Here is a 12,081-nt window from a genome sequence, read left to right on the forward strand (position 1 = left end):
ATCAAAACTTTAGAAATATTTTTTACATCACTTTGCAAGCTCAAAAATCACCCTGAACCCACAGTGAGAAATTTTAGATGTTCAGTATATTTTTAACAGGTTTTGGAGATGCCAGGATGATCTGATGCCGGTTGTTGAAAAGGTAAATCCCTCGTATTTCCTGATAATTATGAAAACAATAAGGCGAAGGGCATTCTTTAAGCTAGTTGGCTCACCAGTACTCCAACACTGCTTGTGCTGCTGCGTAGCTCCCAGGTACGTCAGGAGGTGTTAACTAAGTCTGTAAACCCAGGGCACAGCAATGAAAGAAATGCGCACATGCCAGCAATTCCTGCATAAATACGGTTTTAAAAATGTACCTCTGCTTATGTCCTCACTGATCCAAACTGCCCATGCTCTGCGTCCACAGAGTAAAGGGAAAGCTGAACAACAAAGAACACTTAAATGTGCCGTGTGAGGTGGCGTGTTGGGTTTTTCGTGAAGGCTTAAACTGACAAATGTCATGAAAGTAAACCGCTCCACCCCTGCTGCAAATCTCTTACAGTGTAAGAGTGTTTACTGTAGGGGAAGAGAGAAGCAGACATACCTGCAGACAGATGTATGGACAGGTCTAGAGTCTGCTTGTCAATGTTGCCCCCTGCCCAGGCCAACCACCCTCACCCCTCCTCACCTCTCACCAAACATATTTTGGAGTTAAAACACACCATTGAATCGAGTAACAAGGCAATCCTTGTCCAGCGCCACCAAACCTCATCTGGACAGCCAGCAGGGAAGCCACTGTATGTGCGTTTGTGTGTACGCGCGTGTACAGTATACAGAAATGACCAGGAAAGGTTAAAATTATTTGCTGTTGCCTTTAAAGAGCAAGCTGGGGAGGCCACTCTATTGCACACACTTTCTTTTGCTCTTGCTCTTTTTCCCCTGCCCTGTGTTCTCTCTCCCTCTCTCTGGAGGCATGTGGCACTGGGCCATCTTCACCTTACATACGCACAAACACATTAAAAACACATATGCAATAAGTGTCAGGCAAACTATAAGCAGTCAGTACAAACTTGCCTCAGCTGTGTGTGAGTCCATGTGAGCGTTCAGAGCAAAGGTGTGTTTAGAACAGAAGCAAAGAGGTTGAACACGAGGATCAGATAGTTGTCCTTTTACAATCAACACTTAAGCGGAGCTTGGCAGAGAATCTCCTCTCACTCCCACGTTTTGCCTCGCTGTAAACTGCAAATCTTTCAACACTCCTCTTATACCCCACATTAACTCCAGCTACCCCCCACCCCCAGCTTTTTAAAGCTCTTTGTCACGCACACACACACACACATATTCACCCATGTCTCGGTGCTACCCATGGATAGATACACCCTGTCCTGATTCAACTCTTTCAATCACTTTTCTTCAGGAAGTCTGTTTTCACTGTTTTATCACTATGGCTGCCTTCCCTGTTTTTCAGTGTGTCTTTTTAATAGTAAAAGAGTATATATGTATATAACTGAAATGTAGTGATATATAAACAGTAATATCTAATCAAGACTGTTAGGTTTCCTGCACACACAGATGGACAGGTCTAGAGTCTGTCCATCTGTGTGTGCAGATGGACACACTTTTTCACTTTATGCACAAATATAACCTTGTGTTTTTTTTCTTCTTTGAGGTACTTAAATTACTGCTGTTTAAATGTTACCATAATCTAGTAGAAAACACTCTAGAGCTGCTCAGGTGTAGCAAAAAAGTTTTTTCTGTACAGATATAGTAATGTGTAAAAGTCTTGAGCCAGCCCTCATTATTTTATATTTTGCATCCAATAAGCCAGACATTTCTGTAAAAATTTAAAGTGGTCTCGAGCAATAGTTCTCCAGCCTTTCTGAAGGAGATTGACTTCCTTTTCACTCATTTTCAGTCCAACGCGGTCAGTACCTGACTATGTTGAGAGGATTTCATTAAGCCACTTATCCTCAATTTCAATAAATTTGAAATTGGAACTGAGAATCCTTCCAAATTATGGAGATAGAAACATATGGTCAGATTTTGATCCACCATGCAATACCATCTGGGAAGCATTGGAATAGCAATAGCTTAATTTTTCAGCATGACAATAATCCCAAACATACTGTCAGTGCAGTAAAAGCATACCTGGATAGAAAACACACAGTGGAATATTATCAGTCATGCACTGGCATCCCCAGAGACCTCAACATTACTGAAGCAGTGTAGGATAATGTTGACAGAAGGCAGAACAAAAAGGCAGCCACCGTCCAAAGAAGAGCTTTGAATGTCCTTCAAGACGCCTGGAGAACTATTCCTGAAGATCACTTAGAGAAATTACAAGAAGCCGTTCCTAAGAGAGTTCAGGCTGTGCTGAAGAATAAAGGTGGTCATAGCAATTTTTAGAATTTTAAACTCTTTTTACCTCATACACCATTTCCATGTATTTTTGCACAATGTTCAATAAACTGCTGCACCTTTTTCCCATTTTCCTAACAAAGATTAAAGAAATGGAGAGTGACCCAAGACTTTTCCACAGTACTATATGTTTTCGTAATCTTTTCATCTACTATATACAGCACAGTAAGTCCAACATTTTTTCAGGTGTACTGTGAGATAAATCAATAACATACATAACCTTGCACAGCCTTATTATCTAATGGCCCAGGCTGATTGGAAAATTGCAACTCTCAGGTCATGCAGGCCTTAAGACCGATCAATATTGCCCTGATAACTGCCAGTCCTTAGAGAAATATATGCATTCCTCGACCGCTTAGCAAGTGTTGCTGGTCCCACAGAGGGCGCTGCACTAAAAACCTCCTTGTGATTTCTTTGGAGACCAGCAGATTAGCACGGCCACCTTCAGTTTTCATGGTAGACTCCAATTCGTTTGTAAACACTCGCTAACTTATCATAGAGCACCAGTGAGATGCAAACCAGAAACAGCATCCGTTCCCCTTCAAAAGTAAAAGTTGTACCTTTTGAAACATGTTGGTTTTGGTGGTAAGGCACAAATTCTACACTGAAGGTGAAGCTTCTCTGTTTCCAGTTTGCACTAAATATACATATAGGAAAATGAACACATAAAAATGGCAAGGAAGCTCAGCTAACCATATTAAACAGCTACACTGGCATCAGGGAATTGTCTAATTGTTATGGAAGTGGCTATTTCTATGAATGCAGTTTCTGTTTACAGGTGACATCTGCAACAACAATAAATAACAAAACATGAGGTATACTCAAACCAACGTCTCAGTTTGTATACGGTTTATTTGTCCTAATAAGGTTCACTGAACCATAATCCTATTATATTTGCACTGCAAAGCTTTAACACAGTTTCTGATATTGTACAGTCATCTGTGCTTTTACTGGCAATTATTGAGAAGATAAAAACCTCGCTGTATTATCTATGCATTTTAAATTATTTTAAAAACTCTCCATCATTATCCTATAAAAGAAAAAATACTGTATGCTAAGACTGGATGCCATTCAGAGTAAGAGCGCTCTGGCGACTGGAGCTGGTTGTGTCTCCCTGGAAATGTATGTGCGTCAGTGAGAGAATGTGGGCCTTCCCTCAAATAGATTTCAGAGCACATGTTTCTGCTTTAGAATCTGTCTCTCTCCCGCCTTTCCCCTCCTATTTGACACAGATACTTTATATGGTGAAGAGATTATGAAAATCATTTGAACAAGAGAGCAACCTTAATTATGATATAAAGTAGTGAAGTTGGATGAAACAATGTGCAAATATTTCAGTAAACAAATGTTGCTCCTATGCAACTGAAAAAACAAACACCGCCAAAAAAATAAATAAATAAAATAAATTTAAATATTACGCTGCTTATCGACATACTTATGGTTGTTGTCATGTTGCACACAGCAAGTGTTTGTCAGCTGCATGCGACCCAACAAACAAAATGCTATTCCCCAAAATCCCCATCCCACTGAGACCCTGGCTAAAAGACAAACAACTTCTGTCAAAACACAAGGCCTCTGTGTGGAGCTGATCCAGAAGGATCATAATGGAGTTAAATTCATGTTAAAATCATCAAATATTATAAACTCCTTTGTATGGACAGCAGAAACCAACAGGCTTTAACGTAGTGGTGCATCAGCAGGAGAATTAATCCCATTCACTTTAGAGAAAAAAAATACTGAAATAAAGCCATGGAGCTGAGCCAATGCTATTTCCCAGCTTCCTGTTCAGCAGAGTGCCTGTCTTGCCTCTGGCTTGGCAGGCTGCACCAGCCTGCTTCATAAATACTGCACAACCAACGCTTGATGAAAACGCCCGCTTCTCTCAGGTACAACTGCACTCTGGAGAGCTTCATTTTCTACAGTATGGATAAACTGTGAGCGTCTGTGTCAAAGAGAGGCTCTGAGATAAAGGCCGCAACCTCAAAAATGTGCTTGATTTTTAATATAACCTGGTTTTGCTTCTGGAAATTTACCTATGTAGCGTGTGTGGCTAAAACAAAAACCCAGTGCTAACCCCAGGTGGCTCTCCGGTGACCTGGTGGAAGTTTAAGAGGTTTAAGAGCAATCCAATTGCTTTGCATTTCTTTCTCTTTTTGTGGCGTACATCTGTGTCCGTGCGTCGGTCCTACAGATTACACCCAGTAAGAAAAGGTTAAAAGAGGACGCGCTGTCCTCAGCATCTGGTCAGTTAAAAAAAATTTTTGTTGTTTTTTTTTTTTTTTTTTTAACTCTCAGAATTCAATTTGTCACTATTCCTGTTCCAAACATGGTGACCAGAATGGGTAATGGAGCTCTTCTAATAGTACAGATAGTCCACTAACTCACTGTTCCCTAGATACCAATTAGCAGTGAACATCCCAGCATCACGAGTCAGACAGCTGATGTGGGAACAGCTTGACGTGAGAGAATGAAACTTGTGTGGTGGGACAATGTGGGTGAGTCCAGATTAGTAACCTCTGAAAGGTGTATTCCCTTTGCTATTTTGGGGCACTTGGTGGCTCACCATCACCCACACTGAGTTCATCTCAGGTAAACACAAATTTTAGGCTTCTGTGAGACAAAATGCATCTATGGCAATTCAGTCTAACATGGATATATAGCTAATTATAATAATGTTTTATAATGCAAAAGTCAGGAAGAAAAAGTTCTTTTTAACAGGGCATTAATGAATGTTTTCATTCTCATTAAAAACATCAAACAGTCTCAGTAAAATCCAAAATCACAGAAAACAGCACCTGTATATTTTTCTCTAGAAAGCAATATGAGGTACACTACCACTTCCACAGGACAAATATAAATAATAGAAAGCTACAAAGTGTGTACAAAGTACCAAAGTTTTTGTGTAGACATACAGAAAGCACCATAATCCACTGTGATACACCACAAACCAAGCCATTTAACTGCTGCTAAGCTTTTCTTTCTCCGCCATGTTTCCTTACTCTCTCTCTATTCTCGAAATCTACAAATGAGATCAGGGTAAAGTTGAAGAAAAAGAGCAGCGTAATCAGGATTATGCTGCTTCTGTAGCTAAGCCATACATGGGTGACTGTGACACAAGCTCACCCACTCGGGATGATCACCGAATCCCCACTGTGAAAACACCAGCATGCCTCCCTATTACTATGCACCATGTGGTGACATTTTCAGTTGAAAATGAGTGGCTTCATATAACATTCATTTTATCTCAGCTTGCCGGTGTAGGACATAAGAACCAAAAAGAAGGAGGGGGGCAAAGACAGGCGAAGAACATTCAAACAAGGTAGCATCCATGAATGTGAAGGGATGGAGGTTTGGAGGTTGGAGCACTGTTTTAAGAAGAAGGCGCCATCTGTGATATATTAAAAACTTAACATTACTTAACAAGTATTTTTTTTAAGTCGCATTAAGTTTTAATCACATTAAGTCACATTATTTTTTATGTATATTTTATTTACATTTCCCTGTTATATACATATACATATATATACGTGTGTGCCGATAAACAATCACAAGCTGTGAGTCATTATTCACAATCCCTTCTGCTGCCATAAAGATGATATGTGTGAAAAGTCTGACACGGCACCATGGGCCTGCAAGCTGGAGACGCAGAGGCTTGCAAAAATATTTACATGTGACTTCACACCTATGCACGCGAATACAGACACACACACACACACACACACAGGCACGCGGTAACTTGGCGTGATAAATACACCATCCATTTCCTTATCAGCAGCCCCAAACAGAGCACAGCACAACTATGATGACCAAATGAACAACGTCAGAGTAGGCTAAAGGTAAACATCGGTGTTTAAAGGGATGTACAGGATCGTGAAATTCAAAAGACCAAAGCACCAAAATACTACATTAGCAAGCGTCTTGGGAAAACACAGATGTGGCCCTGCATGGAGCAAACAGGTCATCAAAACAAGTGTTATAGTAGTGTCTTCGGCCTATTCCGTTTTGGCCCAATGTTAAAAAAAAATGCATGTAAAGCTCTCACACATGCCATCAGAGAAAGAGGGGGACTCGAAAGTATTACATGCCAGTGGTTGAAAGTTCCTAAGCAAATCAGTAACAAAACATCCAGTAAGGTCCGGTCCAAAGTTGCATCTTACCTGGTCCCGCGGAATGCAAGGCAGCGAAGTCCTGCGGTGGGACTTGCTGTTGCTCTGACTGTGAGCCATCATTTCCGAGGCCGCTATGGAGCTGGACCTCCGTCTCCTTTTGAAGACAGGGATGTCCTCCTCCTTCGCCCCGGTCACAGAGCCACAGCACCCCGTCCCGCTGGTCCCTGAGGCCGGCAAGAGCCGGTCAGCATACCTCGCAAGCAAAACCCCCAGCAGCCCCAGCAGGTAGGCCAGGTAGGGTCTCCAACTGGCCCGGACTCGACTCAGGGAGACAAGTGAGACGGCCCTGATGACGCTAATGAAGACGAGGATGGACACTCCCTGACCCAGCCGGACGACCAGCAGAGCCCCGCTGCCTAGGCAGCCGAGGACTACCAGGGTTGCGGGGAAGGACAGCAGCTGCTCCTCGGCGCCGCACAGGAGGGAATGCGCCGCGGCTTCGCCCAAGTGGCACACCGCTAACAGAAACAGCGCGGTGCGGATGAGTACTCCGCAGCGAATCAGATACAGCCCTACCCAGAAGAAGGCACATACGAGTGTAAAAGCGGGGGAGACGCAGTAACACACGCTCAAAAGCAGCTCGACAGCGCAGCCCGCCGCGAAATGAAGACGAGAGTCGGAGCCGCTGCTATTTCCGTTGGTCCTGCTGCCTGCATCCCAGTCGACCAATCTGAGCAGCAGAGCGAGAGTAACGGAGATGGAGGCAACGCAGACCGCAGACGACACTCCTCGGCAAGTCCATGTCACGGCGAGTCTGAGCCACGACGACTGGCACCCTGCGTCCTGGAACAGCGGGGTGACACATGTCTTCACGTAGCCGTTGCGCTCCAACGCTGCCCGGGGATATTTTTCAGGAGCGCTCCTTGATGAACCTCCGTCTGCCTCCAAGGCCATCGTTATCAGTCAAGCGGCAAAAAAGAGATAGATTTAGTCCCTGTGTGGGTGTTTTAGTCTGCACATACCACCAATAACTCTTTTTATTTCATTGTATATCTGTGCACCAAAACTCAGGACCACCCCAACTCTAAAGTTTGCATGTTATTTAAAAAAGCGCAAAACTGAGCGGTCTGCACAACTTTTCATTTAGTTTGGTGCTTCAGGACGTCCCTGTTATATTTGTTCCACTATTGGGTTGACTGTGTTAGTCAAGCAGTGAACCAAAAAAAGAAAGAAAAAAAGGCAACCCCTGGCGTTTCACACATCTAGGCCACTACCCCAACTCCTCTACATGGTTTTTCTCTCTCCTTTCCCTCAACCTTTCCTCGTCTCTCTCTCTCTCCCCTCCCACTACAAATTATCCCCCCGTTTTCCTTTTTTTTTGCCGCTCCGGTGATTCCTCCATCACGTTTTGGCTCTTCCCCTCCTCCGTGTGTTTCTGCTGTTCATTCTGCAGGCTGCGGTCTCGCCCTGGATGTGACTCAGTTCGCAGTGGATGGATGCCATGTTTATACGAAGATTTCCTGGCTTGTTCGGGAAGATGGAGCGGGTCATTACGAGAATTGACTATAACAATCCTGTTATACATTTTAGAAGTGCTGTGCACTGTAAATATGACAGAACACCAAAACGTGGATGTCGTGCTGTGCACACTGGTACCATGCAGCTTTAAACAATATCATTCATCAAGCTTTCAATCTTTCATGACTTTATTATTTATTTACCTTCGCTTTCATTGCTGTGCGCACTGTGTACCTCTAAAAACACGCAGTGAAATGAAAAGCACAGTCCAAAAAAAGAGAAGAATGCTTTCCTCTGTTAGTAATCTTGCTACCCATGTTTTTTTTTGTTTGTTTTTTTTCCGGATTAAAATCCTAAATCACATCATCCTGTGCCTCCTGTGTGGCAGACCGGGACAGGGCAAGTTAGCGGCCTTCACCTGTTTGGCCTACATTTTGTGAGAGGATTTAAAAGGAGACTGCATCTGCATAATGCTATTGTAATTCTCACATATCTTTTGGTAAAAATACTACAACAACAACACTGACAAACTGGGGTTCTTTAAGATGTAAAGCAGTACAGATGTTACCGAAAGACAAAGAAGTCATAAGCAGACAGTTAATAAACTGGGTGCAGTTTGTTTTGTGTAAATGCATCAGGAAAATATGAGGCCTATCCTTCCCCACATTGGTAGTTTGTGCTGTAACTTTGGAACGTTATTTCCACTGACACTGGTGTTACACAACATGGGTCGGTGCAATCAGTCAAGTGCAATCAGGGTATAAATCTTGGGTTTTAGTCATCCTATCGCAGTGCGCTGGGAAAATTTTGCCAGCACAAATTGTTCATCGGTATTTAAGCTGGTTAGTATGTCAGAACAAGAGATTAGATTGTTAAGTTTGGCTCCGGCTGTTTATTCTGGTTGATTGTGTTCCACAGCGGCCATCAGTGTTACAGCTACTGAACTGGTCAAAGGAAGTCACCACGTACACTCATTTCGTTTAACACGCACAAGTCTCCAACTCGCAACCGTGTCAAAGAAAACGAATAAAAACTGTGATGTGTTCCTGTACAGGGTACAGTATGCTGGCCCCTGCAGGGGACACGCAATAAATCACATTTGGCAAAGGTAGCCATGATAATAACATTCCTCGTCCTTTCCTCTTGGAAACATTGTCCAGACACACTTCTCCAGGTATACTGAGGAAGTGCAGTAACGATGTCATCTATTACTGGTAAGTGTTGGAGGACAACTGGATGTGAGCATACGGTTTGGTTTTATTGAGTTATCTGTAGCATGGTTGCTTAATCAAACTCATGCATCCTGATATATATTTATACTGTCATTCAGGTAACCTAAATATTCCACCCAGCAGTCTGACCTGTTTGAGCAGATAGCAGCACGTTCTTACAGAACGGTCCTGTAAGGCTATGTTGTGCTGTGGAAATCATGAGAAGTCATGCTGGAAACAAAATGCCAAGAGTCCAAGAGACTTTGATTTTGATAACACAACTCAGCTAACATACAAAAAATAAATCCGCACACATTTACCAAGTATGCCTCAAAAAGTCATTTTGACACAATTTAAGTATCAAAACTGTTTTTTCACCCTGTTCACATAGAAATGTGTCAAATGACTCTTTGTGGATTATGGGCAGTTTTACATCTAAACAAATAATATTTTGGAGCGCAGTTTAGTAAAGCTAAAAGGGACCGTGAGTAGCTAGCCAGAGGAGAAACCCCATCATAACCAATGCATGTTTGGGTTTTTGCCAGCTAAAACATTTGCATTTATTAAGAGTGTGTCAGAGATCTCATTCATTGATTCAGCTCCTATTCTCCGTATCAAACAATGTGAATGAAGAAAGTGTTTTCAAGTTACTGTTAATTGTCAGTGTTTGTGTTTTGAGCAGATTCTGAAAGGCATTGTGTTTTCTTCTGAAATTAAACTTCTATGTTGCATTAATTAGTTCAGCTGTGATCCAAAAAGTATTAATTAACATCTCATTTACATTTACATTACCACACTAATCTCTCATTATTTTTATATCTGTACCTTTGGCCGTCTTTTGGTCGTTGTTGTTTTCATTATGTGTCTCCTTATTGTTAAATTCCTTATTCTATTTGTGTACTATTGTACTTTTTATGCAATTACATGAAAAAAAGTACAATGTTGATATTAGTGTACCTTGTATGGCACTTTGTTCAGTTAAAGCTGTTTAAATGTGATTATAGATAAATTTTACTTACTTACTTACTTTACTTACTTTATATCCTAAAAATTAAATTCAGAAATATATACCAGTTCATTGCAATTTTCTGTGGCCGTGGAAAAAACTATATATCAGTAGGAATTGTGAGCACATATTGTACTGAAAAACAAAGGGAAATTTAAAGCCACTGCAAATGATATGATGAGTCACAATGACGCTAGCTGTTTAACTTGGTTATAGATTAACAAAGACCTTTAGGTGCTATTTTTTTAGGGGATTTGAAACACAAACCAGAACTAAGAGTGTCACGGCCTCTGGTTTGTACATAAACCTTGTCTTACTGTTTGTGTTCCTGTATAAACTTCTGCATTTTAGACATTATACAGTGCGTTCCTGCTGTCATAACCTCTTTGCATATTGCAAAACAAACCTGTTGATTATGTTCTGACACACCGGGCTAGAAAGACATCACAGGGTAGATGAAAACCAAATGCAGTTGCTTGTGGAGAACCTGTGTGTGTGTCTGTGTGTGTCTGTGTGTGTGTCAGTGACTCCATGCCTCTGGGGTTGTGTACATGTGCAAATGTGAGGAGAGAGGACAGACTATGTTTCTGGAGGCTGTAAAGCAGTAAGATGACTGCTCTCTCTCACGTCTTTCCTCTGCCTCTCCATGTTTTGCTACCCCTCAAAAAATATTCTTTGAAGGTGCTCCTTCAACACCGTAAAGCTTGGATGGGCAAACTGCACCGTTTCGATTACAGCACGCCTTCCAAAGACCCACGACTTACTCGCTCTAAACAAAGCGCACCAAATCAGCAGTGGCCCGAGGATGTCTTAGAAAAAGCTGGGTTTGATCGACAAAATGGTTCAGAAGCATGCAACTCTTATACAAGACGTTCATTACATTGGAAAAAAACCCACAGTGAGGTATAATGATTTTCTGTGTTTGTTTTTGTATCTGGAACAGAGGCATTAAAGCCATGGATGTGCAGGAAGATTTCACATAGAGTACACATCTACAGTATATTAAGCACTGCTTTGGGCAAAATTATTTTAATGCTCATTCTTCTTTTTTTGAGAAATTGAGAGCTCATAAAAACGTGCATAAGCGCACAGTTCATGCACTGTCATGAAAAATCTAGTAGATATTTTTTTCAGCTGTTAGGTCACTGTATGAACTGTAAATGTAAATAAATGTAAAATAACAAAAGCCCCAAAGAATGCATCAAATGTTAAGATTGACCTTTGTTTGTGTCCTTTTAGCATCTCCCAAACATTTCACTTTCCACACTTGCGGTGTCTAAATTTAGCTGAGACATCTACAATTATGTGGTCGTATCCTAAATGGCAAATAGTGTCAAATTGCTTGGCGGGATCATCACTAGCAAACTATGAAATTTATTCTGTTTTTAACTACATTCAGTGGAACTTCTTGGAACTGCTTTTCAACATAGGAAAATATGAACTTCCTGCTATGCACACATGCAAAATCCAAGCTTGCACCACGCATACACACGCTCCTTGTTCAGTCCACTCTGTTTACTGTTACCATATGATGGATTAAGATTTGTTTATGAGTTAGTGCAGCATAACATTTACCATATCCTGTTTGCTTCTTTCCAACAGTGGCCAGTTCTCACCACTAATGACCTGAAACATGCAGCTCAAATACCCGTGCCGTTATAAGTTTCTGTGTGTGCGGTAACAGAGAAGAGAAATTTATGAAATATGAGTTTAAATGTTTTTGTGCTTCATAAAGAGCAAAATAAAAGAAATTCGCTAAAATTCTCTCACAATAGCAGAAGAGCCATAATAAGGTTTGCTCAGTCTCGTCTCTCCAAGTGCTCCCTGAGCTCATCAG

General features: G+C 41.6%; 1 protein-coding gene across 1 annotated transcript in view; it reads right to left on the minus strand.

Moving 5' to 3' along the window:
- pde3a (phosphodiesterase 3A, cGMP-inhibited) overlaps positions 1 to 10,084 on the minus strand; it is a 60,110-nt gene extending 50,026 nt beyond the window's left edge. Inside the window, exon 1 of the mRNA XM_005474687.4 lies at positions 6,558 to 10,084. Within this exon, the coding sequence (XP_005474744.1) occupies positions 6,558 to 7,463 (906 nt within the window). The 5' untranslated portion in view covers positions 7,464 to 10,084. The remainder of the gene's footprint in view (positions 1 to 6,557) is intronic.
- Between the last annotated feature and the right edge of the window lie 1,997 nt (positions 10,085 to 12,081).

This window comes from Oreochromis niloticus, linkage group LG14 (genome assembly GCF_001858045.2).
Source record: "Oreochromis niloticus isolate F11D_XX linkage group LG14, O_niloticus_UMD_NMBU, whole genome shotgun sequence".
NCBI classification, from domain to species: domain Eukaryota; kingdom Metazoa; phylum Chordata; class Actinopteri; order Cichliformes; family Cichlidae; genus Oreochromis; species Oreochromis niloticus.